Source organism: Lutra lutra, chromosome 11 (genome assembly GCF_902655055.1).
Source record: "Lutra lutra chromosome 11, mLutLut1.2, whole genome shotgun sequence".
Taxonomy (NCBI): domain Eukaryota; kingdom Metazoa; phylum Chordata; class Mammalia; order Carnivora; family Mustelidae; genus Lutra; species Lutra lutra.
The window spans coordinates 54,642,110-54,656,832 of NC_062288.1; the positions used below are offsets into that span (position 1 = coordinate 54,642,110).

Genomic DNA, 14,723 nt, shown 5'->3' on the forward strand with positions numbered 1-14,723 from the left:
TAAAAACTTGCTGGTAGATTAATTATATTTCTTAATGTTAAAATATTAATTTTGTGGGGTGCCTGAGTGGCTCATCAGTGAAGCATCTGCCTTCAGCTCAGGTCATGATCTCTGGGTCCTGGGATTAAGCCCCACGTCAGGCTCTGCACTCAGCAGGGAGTCTGTTTCTCTCTCTCTACCTCTGTGCTCTCTTGCTCTCTCTCAAATAAATCTTTTTTAAAAAAAATTTTTTTAAGATTTTATTTATTTATTTGACAGATAGAGATCACAAGTAGGCAGAGAGGCAGGCAGAGAGAGAGGAGGAAGCAGGTTCCCTACTGAGCAGAGAGCCAGATGTGGGGCTCAATCCCAGGACCCTGGGATCATGACCTGAGCCAACCCACCTGCTGGGTGAGGCTTTAACCTGCTGAGCCAACTAGGCGCTCCTAAAAATTTTAAAAATAAAATAGATACTAATTTTACATTGACTCGACACAACCGCAGGTCTTAATTCATGTTTCAACTTGGTGCCTATGCTCAATGCAGGAATTGACACCATCTATTGTAGACTTAATGAGATGAGGAAATAGATCCTCCCACTTTTTTTTGCTTTAGTATTTTAACGACAAATACACTTGTGACCATATTACGGTCTAATCCAAAAGTTTGTGTTTTCAGACAGCATAGAGAGCAATGATCATTTCAATTATCAGGTACTTAGCACCTGCCACTTGTCTTGCCAGCACTTTGCAGAAGGCTGGATGTAAAAAGGGAACAGTGCATGGCCCTTGACTTGGAAGAACCATCTCACTTTTTTTTCTTGGAAGGTTATATGTTATATTCAAAAATAGAATTACAGAGGAAATACCAAGTGTAATCAACAGCAGTCCCAAAATGATTTTTGTAAAACCAGGTTATATAACCTTTATGTTGGGGCCCTATGCAGGGGACTCACAGGAATAGGACCCCATTGGTCTGTCTCTTCAGGGGAAGCCTCTATCGAGCAAGCATTTGGACAGATGGTAGTTGACATATTGCCTCTCTCCCTGAGAAAATGTCTGACCCCTGTGCTCTCTTTGCACCATAGGTGGAAAAATGAGCACGGAGCTAGACTATGGCTGTGTTCTGTGTGGTTTTACTTTAGAAGAGAAAAGAAAATGTCACTTCCTTCCTCTCTTGCTAACAGGGAAGAAAGTGGGTACCCCACGTTCTCAAACCACCTGTTCAAGTAACATACCCTGAAGTTGGGAGGGACTTGGAGAGTGGAAGTGCGGTTAACACTGGGAGGCTATCTCCCACGGTCCTTCCTGGGTTCAGAGAATTTCTCCACACATGTTTTCTGCCTTAAAATCAAAACTTGGTCCCCGCTTGAACTATAGTTCCTGCCTACTGCAATTTCTAATGAAAGGAAGATTGTCTCCAAATTTTAGGATATATTTACGGTACCATCTGAATGTTGTTTATTGTCTAAAGCACTTTAGGCAAGGATGTGTGACTCTCCTGTCTGGAAGCAATGACTCAGTCATGAACAACCAGACAGAACTAGGAAGGCTGTGTCACTTTTGGCTCTGCCATTGAGTAGGGCCATGGCTAAGAAATAAAACCCAAGTAGCCAGGTGAGATGGGAGTTTTAATGATAAAGTTTCGCTGAGATGTAGGGTTGAATGATTATGTGTCCTCTTTTCCTCTCCCTACCCCATGAGTTAAACCCCATATGGATTTTCAGGTCTACTGTGACGTGGAGCCCAAACGGCAAGCGTTAGCCCAAGCCAACTTCGAATTGGCTGCAGCTACTGAAAAACTCGAGGCTATAAGGAAGAAGCTCGAGGTGAGTGCAAAACGCATCACTGAAGAAGAGATGGTACCCTACCCCCAGACAGGGTCACGTCTGAGTCCACGCAAGCATAAAGGAGCCTGAGCTTTCCTCCATACACTCATTTACCTACTCGTTCAGCAGATACTCCTTGTCTGCTACGTGCTAGACCCTGACCTGAAAAAGTAGAAACGTGGATGGTTTCTGCCCATTAAAAATCCTTCCTGGCCTGGGAGCAGAAGGAGCAGCGTAGCACAAGGTGATTCAAGGCAAGGACCCTGGAGCCAGACTGCCTGGGCAGACAGATATCCCAGCTCCAGGATGTACGATTTCACCCCTTGAGACTTAGCTCCCCTCTCCGAGCCTCTGTTGGCTCATCTGTGTAATCAGCATTATAACGGCATATACTTCTTAGGTAGGACTATAAGGATTAAATGAGAGCAATTCATATTCAGAATTTAGTGTGGAACTGGGCACATGGTAAGTGCTTAGAGAACATTAGCTACAAATATGGTCATTGTTACTCTTCTACAACTATGCACCCAGTCGTTCCAGCCCGGTGTTGTAAGTACATTTGTGACTGTGTGTCTCTGTGAGGGGGCACCAAAAGAAGATCGTTTCTGGAGAAATTAGAGAAAATTTCATAAGGAAGCTGTACTTGGCACGGGCTTCAAAAGTTTCCTAGGAATCCCACGGATAACTAGGCTGAGAAAGGTATTCCTGGGAAAGAATAAAGAAAAAGAAGGAAATGGAGTTGGTGTACTGGAGGAAACTCAATAGGCCAGAACCCGAAGGAAGACGAGCATTCGGGGGAAGGTCGGGAATCGCACGGAGTGACCAGGAACGAACGTGCACAGGGGAGCAAAGGCCTTCTTAGACTTCTCTGCTACAGAATTTAAATGTTACCAGACAAGTGAAATTGGACATTTTGAAAGATTTTAATAGGCTGGTGATGTGATCAAACTACCTTTTAAACAACTGAGTAGGGCAGGAGGGTGGGAAGTGCCCGGAGGCAGGAAGACAAGTCTGAGGCCCACAGTGGGTCCCTGTAGGATCTCCGCTAAGGCAGGAGCAACGGCGAGGGAGAGAGCGAGGTGGCTGGCTGGCTGGCTGATGGCAGGTGGAGAGGGGGCAGGGACCTGAAGAGGGCTACTGAGCCCACAGTGCCCTGCACGGAGATGATGAGACTGTCCAACTCTGGCAATCTGGGGAACTCCCGGGGCTTCAGTTCTGTTTCTGTGACACGGTGATTGTAACAGCTGCCTTTCAAGGTGGGCGTTTGTGATCTGTGGCGACCTAGGATCCAGTCTCCTTTCTGGGGTAATAACAGCCTGAAGTATCTTGGGGAGATGATTCCTCCTCATTGGATACACTCAGGTGGGGCTTTTCCCAGAGGTGTCCTTCTGTTCTCCAGCTAAAGGCTGTATCTACGATCCAAGCTTTGCCATTTTTCACCTCAGTCTCTAGAATTTGAACCATGAGCACAAGAATAAAGACAGCTGACAGAGGTCATGCATTCTAGAGACTGGGTCCAGGTGAGACTTGGGAGGAATTCCTGTTCCTAAGACCCTCAGGAGCTCCCGGAAGCCTATTATGTGGTTCTGTGCCTTTTTCCTCCCTAATAGCCTCCTCAGTCTCCATTTCCTTCCCATAAATTCCCTGCAGCTTAAATTAGCTGGGCATGGTTCCTGTTACCCACCCCTACTCCGTCTATGACTCGTGCTGCACTGAGACACTGCTCAGTGTGTGGTACGCAGTCAGTGCAGCATACATGTTAGTTTCCGCTCGTCCTGTGGAAAACCCGTGTGTTAGGTGTTGAGCTGTCAGAGCTGGAGTTTGAGGCAGGCCTGGCTCAGGAATGTAGAGTTGAGAACGTGGCTGTGAAGGTTACAGATGTAGGGAGTTGTTGGTCCAGTGGGAGGGTAAAGCATAAGGAGTGGGAGCCGAGGCTAGACCTCGGGGAGGATGTTCCTGTCGCAGAGTGAATCCTGCCATGGGTCCCTGAGCAGGTGAACTCAGCGGCCATGGTAGTCCTAGAGACTGGGGCTCACAGTAGCCGGGCAGCGCGTAAGCCCAGCTTCTTACAGAATGAGGCCAGAATTAGACCTGCTTGTGTCTGAGGCCACTACTTGTCACTTTGGGGAGAAAAAAAGTCTGTGCAATGTGGGGGGGGTGCACGTACTAACAGAGAGCACCTCCCAGATATAAGGGCAGGTTCTCCAAAGACAAGGGAGATCATCTTTCCAGAGCAGAGCTGGAGGTATTGACTTTTTGAAAATAACAGAAAGGGATTAAATAGGGCCCTCAACTTTTCTATTCATTCATTAAAAGATGTCTTCTTTCTGGTCCCTACTTTGATATGATGGCTAATGGCCCCAAAAGTGTTCCCAAGGTGTGGAACACTTCAGCACCTCTCCCAGTCATCCACACCTCGTCCCTGCCCAGCGTGCTGCCGCTCCTACAGTTTCCGACCGGCTGTCACTCCGACCGTCACTCCCCGCCCCTGCCCATGTGACTCGCCCATCCTCTCCTCTCCATGCCATCCACATGTATTTCCTGTTACTGTGCCGTCCGTGCTATTCAGTAAATACCCGGTGACTACTGAGATAAAAACAGGCAAACTGTTGATAAACTTAGAGCAAGCGTACTCATTTTAGAAAAACCACCTTCATTGGTCAAAACTTTGTCAACTTGACCAAAGCCTTTAAAAAAAAGTTGCCATCTGCTGTGAATGGCTTCATGCCGATTGTAAGCAATTTAAGGTCCATAGATAAAGGGCTGAGGGTGCCAGCCACATGTGATCCTACACGTAAGACTCTCTTGGGTTGTAGAATTAGTAATCCTTTGGGCACAGCCTGCAACTCGCTGAATGAATTGTTCGTGTCAATTGTTTTCAGAAACCCACAGCAGAGCAGAGGTTCAGTCTCCGTAAGCCTCAGAGCTAAGCTTGCGGACGCAGAGAAAAGAAGACAGAGTAGTAATTGAAATGTCTTGATGAAGAATGGGTCCCCTCTATCCCTGTACCACAAATGGATTTCCAAAGAAAAGTTACTAATGCCGTTCCCACCAAGGACAGAGAACCTCAGCGTAGTTGCTATCTTTTGGCACAGGTTAGACGGATGCGGGAGCCCAAGTGAAATTACAGTTTCGGTTAGCATTGCCTTTGTTTCCCACAGCCTCTGATTTTGCCTCCCTCCTGGACTCTCCTCCTGATTTGCCATCTCCTGTTGCTTTCCTCCCTCACACAGGAGGGACATGTCTGATACTGGCATCTGTGTGGCAACTCATTCAAACCAGAGTTGTTCTGCATGTTTTTGTTCCTTTTACTCCGATCTCTAGTTTAAGACTAAAAGGTGACCTTTTAGGGAAGGTTGAGCAGAAAAGAACTGGCTGAGTTGGAGTGGAAGAAAAGTGGCACGTCTCTCAAACATCCAGGAGCTAAGGGGAGCCATAAAGAACATCTGAAGTCCTTTTTCTTGGGGCCCTGGTTCTCTGGGTGTGTTCCCTAAACCACCACCAGCAGCAGCAGCAGGGTCCCCTGTGAACTCCTTAGAAGGATGGATTCTCAGACCCCATCCCAGACTGACTGAATGAGACACTGTGGTGGGGGACCCCTGGATCTGGGTTTATCAAGCCCCCCAGGTGGTCCTGATACATGCTCAAGTGTGCCAAGCCCTGATTTAGGATAGCTGATAGGCTGCATCCCTTTTTTTCCTCACTCCATTTACTTCTGGAAGCTGAGAGGCCAGGGCCTATCAAGAACTGTGAAGGAGCCGACATTTGACCCTACTTACAAGCTAACAAGTTAGCCTGCCACAGTTTTATGGAGGCGGGCGGGAGACCTGACCCAAGGGGGTGAGAGAGCAGAGGACCCCATGAAGGACAGGGCAGCCAACAGCACGGATGTCGTGCGTTGGTTCTCTGGGCCCCCAGTCCCTGTGGGAGCTGATGCCGTCCACCATGTTAGTGTCACAGCCGAGAGACATGGCAGGCACAGGAGTCCCGGTCTAAAGAGCATAGTGACTGAACTGGCTCAGGCTTTCCCCCGTAAAGAAACCCATCATCATCCTTCTTCCCACGAGACAGTTCTGTCTTGTGCCCAGGGAGGAACACCATCTCTGTCTCCCACGCCTATTCGCTATGCAGGTGTCTTAGGAAAGAGAAAAAAATCAGAGCTTCCTCACAAGAGACCTAGAAACTACTGTAAGAGATTGTGGTCTCTCGACATCCTGCTCCCCTCCCCAACTTTAGGCGGGCATGGATATAACCATTTTATGTCATAGTTGTGTGTATATTTGGGTCAGCCCTATGAGCTGGGTAACATGACTTCCGTTCTGCAGACGGTGAGACTGAGGTGCAGAGAGGTTGTGCAAGCAGTCCGTGTTGACGGGCCTTCACTGCTAGCGGAGTCTGTGTGAGCACAGGCGTTGAATGCCACAGCTCCCACATGCTCCCGTATTTTATAAAACCATGAGCACTTTGAATAACCTAAAATGGACACTTAAATATTATTTGTTTTAGTCTGATTTCCTTTTTTTTTTTTATTTGACAGATCACAAGTAGGCAGAGAGGCAGGCAGAGAAAGGGAGGGAAAGCAGGCTCCCTGCTGAGCAGAAAACCCGATGCGGGGTTCGATCCTAGGACCCTGAGACCAAAGGCAGAGGCCTAACCCACTGAGCCACCCAGGTGCCCCTGTTTTAGTCTGATTTCTAACTGGTTCACCTGTTCTCATATATCTGACCTTATTTTGCACCTTAATCTTAAGTCAGACCTGTACATCTTTTTCTTTTAGAGGGGCTGCTTTAATGGCCTAAACTAAATACTGATACGATAATTGGACCATTGACACATATAAGCCATCTCTTCATTATGAATAGTGTACGTTTGACAGGTTTGCTTACTAAAGTCTCTGAGATTTTGGCACTCACTTACAAAAGCTGTGTTATAATTCTCTGGGATTGTTAGAATTTGGCAGCTAGCAAGAGGCTGTAGTAAGGAGTCCCCATAGGACTGTACTCTTAGTCAAGGGGGGTTTTTTGGCTATCAGTTACAGAAACCTACTTAGAAAACCTTAAGCCAAAAAGGGAGCTGAGGATGAGTCACAGACTCTGAGGGAAAGAAGTGTGAGCTGGTCTCGGGAGCAGAGATCCAGGAAACGGGAGGCTGCCGTGAATGTCTGTTAGTTTCTCTCCAGAGCCTTGTGACTTCTATTGCTGCCCTTTCTTTCTCTTTCTACAGCTTGGTTGTCCCCTGCTTTCTTGTGTGCCTAGTGGAACAAGGTCCCTCTCCAAATGAAACCCTCCAAAATGTGCACCTCTTTCCTGGTCTTTTGATGCTAAAGGCAGTGACATACCTCTGAGTTTCAGTGGCCTATTTCCAGATACAATCTGATTCATGGCCCAGGCTGGGTCAGGTTGCTGAGGTCTGGAGGGGCTCAGTCATTAACACCCCTCTTTATTGCCTGAGTTATGGATCATTGAAAAATAAGAAAAGAGTCAAGAGGTGGAGAACCAAAAAGTGACCATTATTATGAATAAAGGTGTTACCAGAGGATGAGGCTTCGGTACAAAGGAGAGGAGACATGCACCCAGGGTGTGTGTGAGTCTGGAGGGCTCATCCACCACCCTGCACTCCCCCCAACAACCCCCGCCAGTGGCTGTGTGCACTCTGCTTAGTGCAGAAGGCAGGCAAAAGATGTATGCTTACAGGGGCAAAGGTCAAGGAGGCTGGGAGGCTGGTTCCATTGACCTGAAGGTAGTAGATGCTTCACGATGATTATATTATTTCCATTTTACCTAACAGTGGCTCACAAGCTAATTTTCACTCTTACCAGGATTTGGATCGACATCTGAGCAGACTTACAGCTTCATTTGAAAAAGCAATTGCCAAGAAAGTCCAATGTCAAGAAGAGGTGAACCAAACTCACAAAACTATTGAACTAGCCAATAGACTTGTGAAGGAACTTGAGGCAAGTTGACCTTTTCTTCCAAAATTCCAGCTAAAATTTTGAGATCACCCTTTTTTTTTTTTTTTTTTTGGATTTTATCTTTACTTGCTGTCAATAATAAGTAAATAGACCCGGAATCAATAGTGAAAGGAAATAATCAGCCTTCGTACCGTAGTTACAGCTGACTGAAAGGGAGAAGTGATGGGTTCTCTGCATTTTTAGTAGGGAGCCAGGAACTCAGTGGTTTTCTGAGATATGTTAGAAACCGAGGACAGGTGTTGGGTAGCTGTGGGACTGAACTGTTGTCTGATCCTTTTAATAGACATTTGCAACCAAGTGGTACCATCAAAACGTTTTTTAAAACCGAGTCTGCTTTGTTGGTTGGCTTTTTCCTCCTGTGACATGCTTTGACAAGTGACTGACCTATTAATGTTAATAGTTATCCTATTAAATGAAGATTTTTTAAAAGATTTTTATTATTTTAGATAGAGGGTATAGCGGGGGGGACAGAGGGAGAAGGAGAAAGACCAACAGGATGTGCATGGGCCTGACACGGAGCTTGATCTCACAACCCTGAAATTATGACCTGAGCTGAAATCAAGAGTCAGATGTTCAACTGAGCCACCCAGGGGCCACTATTCAATAAAGGTTTTTGAAACAATTCTTATTAAATTTCTCCTGTTCGAACACAAGTGGTAGAAGAACATACAGCCTTTGTCCTCAGGAAGTCCAGATTTTATTGACTCTCCAATGTATAGTATCTTCATATAATAGATTATTATTTGACCATAGAAAGGATTGAGGTCTTGGTACATATTACAACATGGATGAACCTTGAAAATATAAAATAAGTGGAAACAGGTGAGAGAAGAGACAAAATGCCACAGGTTGCATGATTCCATGTATAGGAAATGTCCAGAGGGGACAAAGCTACTGAGACAGCAGATGAGCTGTTGCTGGGGGCTGGAGTAACTGCCAGCAGGTATAGAGGTCGTCCATTGTGTGAGAGAAACATGCTCAAATTAGTGAGAATTATCAAACAAGTCTGTGAATACGTGAAAAACCACTCAGTGCTGTACTTTACAGGGTGACTATCACAATATGTGAATTAAGCCTCAATAAAGCTGCTGTTTTTATTTGAGTGCTACCTAAGAGTATATAACTAAACTATTAGAAATGCATTGAACTGAAAGTGATAGAAAAGTTAAGATTAATAGTGGCTTGAACAAATGGGAATTTATTTTTCACATACTGCAAAAAAAAAAAAAAATTACACGGGTAGACCGTTACCATTGTTGATTCGGGGAGTTGGCGGTCAGACAATGAATCTGAATCTCTTTTTACCTTTCTGCTTCTCCGTGCTTAGCACGCAGTCCTTCGCTCTCTGGCATTCTGCAGCCCTACAGATGTCCCTGCATCCCGAGGGCTGCTATACCTCCAGATTCAAGGGGGAGAGAAAATAATCTGTAGTGGCTGGCTTCTTCTCGTTTTCCATGAAAAACTGAAGTTTTCCTGAGACTTGTCTAGCAGACAGCCATTTACGCCTCTTTAGCCAGAACTGGATTAACCACATCCGCTTCAGAGAAGGCCAGGAAGGTGGGAAATGGGGTTATCATCCTCGGCTTTGCCAGTCACAGTTCATCTCGTGGGGCTGGACCCATCACCACTCTTGAAATTCAGGTTTCTCTTATCCACAAAGGAAGGAGGATTTGTATCAGGACGAGTTGGGTGGGCGATAGCCTAACTTTTAAAGTCGACTTCAAAACAAATCTAATTAAAATTTCCTACAAACTTGAACTCAGTACCTCTCTGACGCTCATGGTTCATGGTACATCAGTTCAGGGTCCGTTCTGCAAAATCCGTTCTTTGCGTTCCATCTCAGTACTTACAAGTCTGTTCTTCCAGGAGTCACAGCACAAAGCTGTGGACTCACTCTTGAGGTTTTGTTCTCTTTCTCACGACCCACACCCATTCCATCAGCATAAGGTCTGTACCTTCGAGTCCATTCCACATCCCAGCCTTGTCCCCCACACTGGTCCAGGCCACCCACTCCTTAGCTCTGGAGGATTGCCCCCCAAAGTCCACGCCCCTTGTCGCAGCTGAGTAATTAAAAAAAATTAAGTTCATCCATGTCTTACCTCCAATAATTCAGGGAAGTCTCCAATAATTCATTGCCTGAAGTTGTAGTCCAAAGGCTTTCACTGATCAGCATGATCGAGCTCCCAGATGCCTTTCTGTCCCTACATCTGTCACCTTCCCTCTAGCTTCTCGTTCGCTGGCCTCCTTGCTTGTCCTCATACTCTTAGTCACTCCTATACTTGTGACCTTTGCCTTTTTCCTTCACATGGCTTACACATTTCCAAATAATGACATCAGTAGCTCCCTCACTTCTTTCAGTGGCTGCTGAAAGTTCTCCTTATTACATGGTTTTGCTCTGCCCATGCATGCGCACGCACACACACACACACACACACACACACACACACACACACACCATAGCTTTCTTTATGCTAGGTCTGCTTTATTTTCTTCACAGCATCTCTCATGACATGACACACTTACGGATGAACGTATGTGAGTACATATTCTTATGGGGAGGTCTTTTTTCCCCTGACTAGAATATAAGCTCCACAGGAACAGGAACTCCATCTGTTTTCTGCTCCACTTGATCCCAAGTAGAGAGAATAATCCTTGGCACGTCATAGGCACCCATAGATACTTGTTGAATGAATGAGTGGTTGAGTCTGGGGAGCCTCCTGTGTTCAGAAACAAAAAAATTCTGTAGCCCCTGAAGACTTACTCTTCTTAGATCACTTGAGAAATTCCACTGCTCCTAGTGGAGTTTACACCCATTCCCATTGAAAGTGATGTGATTTAAGTAGTTTGAAGGGTTTGCCATTTGTGAGGTACCTAAGAAAACGAAAAAGTGCCATTTGATTAGACTGTTTGCTTGTAGTAGGTTTAAGATGTCCAAAACTTCTCTGAAGGAAAGAACAGTCTCTACCATGTGTCTCTGACACACGGCAGTGTTTTCCAAAGGCTTGGCTTACGCGTGATGATTTAGACGAGGAGAGGAAAGAAGGTGAAATCATGTTAATCAGCCAAAAAACAAATCACATATATATTTGTATACACACACACACACCTTCTTTTAAGGATTAATTGAAGATGTCAGACCTTTTCCTTTGAGGATAAATTCTTTCTGACTAGAACAGGAGACAGTTAACTTCTGAAAAGCATCAAGACTGATGATTTTGTCTATATAGCATTGACCTGGAAGCTATAGTCTCTACCATTCAGACTAATAAATCAGGCAATTTATATTTAATCATTAACTAACTCCTGAGCTGAACAGCTGTTCAAAATTAGAAATGGGTCACCCCAGCCAGGATGACATTACAGGCAATCTATAATGCATTAGAATAAAATTATAGTGATTTTTAACTGTCTAGAAATTTATTACAGGACATGTTCCAACTCTTAAACCCTTGTTAGCCAATGTCAGTAATGATTTATGTTGCGTGGGTGGTATAGTGAAATTATTGACGATTTCAATAGCCAATAAGTCTGTGTTTAGTAAATCTTCAAATTTCAAAGCTGTTTTGGAGAATGAGGTGGGTGCACTTTATTGTTTATCATTTACTATCCAAAGACAACAAAGATGGAGGAAAGGCAAATGAGAAATTTCTCTTCAAAATTAATGGACATATGGTCGGTAGCAGAGGAGGGAAAGTAATGAATTCTCTCATGAGGGCTAAAGAGTTGAAGTTCCTTAGTGTTTGTATGGCTAACTTGGGGCGATCTTTATTAAGCACAGCAAAGAGACAATCTTAAAATAGCTTTGATAACCATTCTCACTTGCTAATTTAACAACCTCCGTGATGCGCGTATTATGGTGGCTTGCCGGGGAGCTGGCATTCCAGTCTCTTCTGACATAGGTCATTTTTGCTCTCTGAGTGCTGTCTCTCCTCTTTCACAAGCAGAGCTAAATTCCATAGAGTTCTTCTTTGCTTGGACTATCAGATTGCTTACTTTTTTCAGTACCTATTAATTTGCACGTTCTCAGGATGTGATGCTCATTTTAGTATGCACTGAAACGGTGAGTTAGTGAGCTCTCCTACAGTCAATCCATAGACATTTACTGCAGTTTTATTTAAATCCAATATTAAGGCAGCTTCATATTTAACTTAGAAATCTGGTTAAATGACCATCCAACTAGATAAAAGGACTTCAACAGCATTCTTTGAGTGTATTGTCTTCAAGACTGGTGAAACCCTCCTGATTTCATTCATTCATTCATATATATATATATATATGTGTGTGTGTGTGTGTGTGTGTGTGTGTGTGTGTGTGTTTTAACATGGACTCTATAGGCTCTATAGGCTCTTCCACGAAGAGAGTGATTATATTAGAGAAATAACCCGAGTTTAGTAACTACCAGCATTATTCTTTAGTTAATAGCATCTAGGATAGGTGGCTCTTAAAGCTTTGCATTTGAATTAATGAATGCAAGTGGTGTTGGTCATTTTTCGTTTATCTCTAATCAGCTGACAGCAGTATGTTTAAAACGGTGTTTGCTCAGGGCAGTGGAGTACCATTGGTGCAAAGCAGGAGGAAGGCAGAGCCGCTAGGCTGCCATCAAAAATTCTAATGTCACTTGGGAATGGCCAAAGCTCTTGGTCCTCCACGCTCAGAGGGATAGGGAAGTGACTGTCAGCTTTGAAGAAAGAGAGCATCTGACAGGAGATGGGAAAGATCTAATGCCATATTGCAGGAAACTGCACTAAAGGGAGTATGAGAGTCCCCTTCCTTCCTAATGATGGCTTTCAGACATGAGGAAGATGATGATAGTCATGAAATCCAGTTCTGTTCCTTCTCAAGGCTTTGCAGAAAGACGTAGACTAAAACAGAGCTGTAAGGTGGTCACGGTAAACATTTGTTGAGTTGGTGTTCACTCTGCAATTACATCTGAGTAATTTTACCTTTCAGTCTGAGAAGATTCGCTGGGGTCAGTCTGTTAAATCATTTGAAGCTCAGGAGAAGACCCTCTGTGGAGACGTTCTCCTGACGGCAGCCTTTGTGTCTTATGTCGGACCCTTTACAAAACCGTATCGCCAGGAACTGGTAGACTTCAAGTGGGTTCCCTTTCTCCAGCACAAGGTAAGCTCACTTCCTTACCTTGGAAGCATTTGGAAGCAGCAGACAAATCAGTATGCATAACAGGCTCTTTTGTACCTTTATCATGACCCTCTGACTGATGGGAAATTCCCGTAGAGAGAGACATTCCTTGTGTGTCGCAGTGTTTCTTGTTTAAATGATGCTTTCAACAGAGAGATGAAAAAGAGTAAATTACTTTTTATAAACTCTTGCAAAACTGCTTTTAACAAAACTGATAACGGAAATCAAGTTGGGGTTATTCTGATGGAATAACAGGAAGTTTTCTTTCTTCTTCCTGACATGATGGGTTATTTATTAAAGACTCTCTTTTCACACCTACCTTCAGATAAAAAGTGAGCATTTTGTATGCACGTATAAAAATAACGCCTCCTAAATCTAAAAATCCAAAACCACAAGCGAAGTGAAATCACAGATTTGGAAGATGTGAAATCATCTAGTTCATGATTGTCCTTGTACAAAAGAGGAAACTGAGTCACAGAAGTGTAAGTGACTAAGGTCGTGTAGAAGAGGAGGTTAGTCCTTCTGAATCCATGCCCGTGTTTGCTCTGCAACACTGTGTCAGCTCAGTTGACAAAAGCCCTTAAGATATCCTTACATCTCGGGCGCCTGGGTGGCTCAGTGGGTTAAGCTGCTGCCTTCAGCTCAGGTCATGATCTCAGGGTCCTGGGATCGAGGCCCGCATCGGGCTCTCTGCTCAGCAGGGAGCCTGCTTCCCTCTCTCTCTCTCTCTGCCTGCCTCTCCATCTACTTGTGATCTCTCTCTGTCAAATAAATAAATAAAATCTTTAAAAAAAAAAAAAAGATATCCTTACATCTCTGAATATTAACATTCTGCATTAGTAATAATAATAATAATAATAATAATAATAATAATAATAATTCTGCCTCACTTTTCACAATAGTTGTTTCCATGACATAAAGATATGTCAGTGGCACTTGCACAGATGAAATGAAGTGATGGAGGGAAAGTTCACTATAAAGGCATTCCGTAATTGATAATTTTAGAGGAATAGTCCTTTTGTAATGATTTAATATACCTGTGGTATTGAACAGCTATAATGTCGAAGATTTTTAGGAGTTTGTCTCTACTACTTCCCAAAAGTGCAAGGCTTTTCTTTAAGTATTTCTGCCCTGATATAGGCTTTTACATAAGAACACAGAGCCTCCTGCTGAGACCGTCCAACTCTGACTGTGTCATGGGCTTCAGAGTATCAGCTGCCTGACTCTGCTCGTGCCCTCTTTCTTGGTTTCGTCTTCACCAGACTTCGGTCCTCTGTACGGGTGTCTTGGCCTGCATCATCCCGTGACTAATTCAGAGTGACAGTTGTCCTCTTACGTGGTCCTTTCTGCATTCTCCATCATTCACAGAGCTTTCTCATTCTTTCCAAAGCTGTAGGGAAATTCACCTTCATCTCGAGCTGTCCGAACTCTTGAACTTCACCTTGTCTTCTTATAGTCACAATTCCTCTTCGCTTTGGGGGCATGTCGTAGTCCTGGCAGTTGGAACTTAAGCTCCCAGTCATTTTACAGTGTTTAAGTTGGAAATGTGCCTTCTCAAGTTTAACTTTATAATCGGTCTTAAGTCACTAGTAGAGCATCATTTAGTGTGTGTGTTTCTAGGAAGTTTCCTGTCAACCCATGTGTATTTTCGCACTTAGTTAAAAGCCCAAATGTTACATAAAGTCTTGTTTTGAAGAAGTCATACAAATAAAACAAGAGAATTGATTGACTTCCCCAAAATGTCTCAAACATGCTAAACCTAGCCCCAAAGCAGAACAGCAGTTTTCTGATGCTGTATGCTGTACA

General features: G+C 44.2%; 1 protein-coding gene across 1 annotated transcript in view; it reads left to right on the forward strand.

Moving 5' to 3' along the window:
- DNAH11 (dynein axonemal heavy chain 11) overlaps positions 1-14,723 on the forward strand; it is a 328,215-nt gene that overhangs the window by 234,132 nt on the left and 79,360 nt on the right. Inside the window, exons 61-63 of the mRNA XM_047694987.1 lie at positions 1,706-1,807; positions 7,626-7,760; positions 12,729-12,899. Of these exons, the coding sequence (XP_047550943.1) occupies positions 1,706-1,807; positions 7,626-7,760; positions 12,729-12,899 (408 nt within the window). The remainder of the gene's footprint in view (positions 1-1,705; positions 1,808-7,625; positions 7,761-12,728; positions 12,900-14,723) is intronic.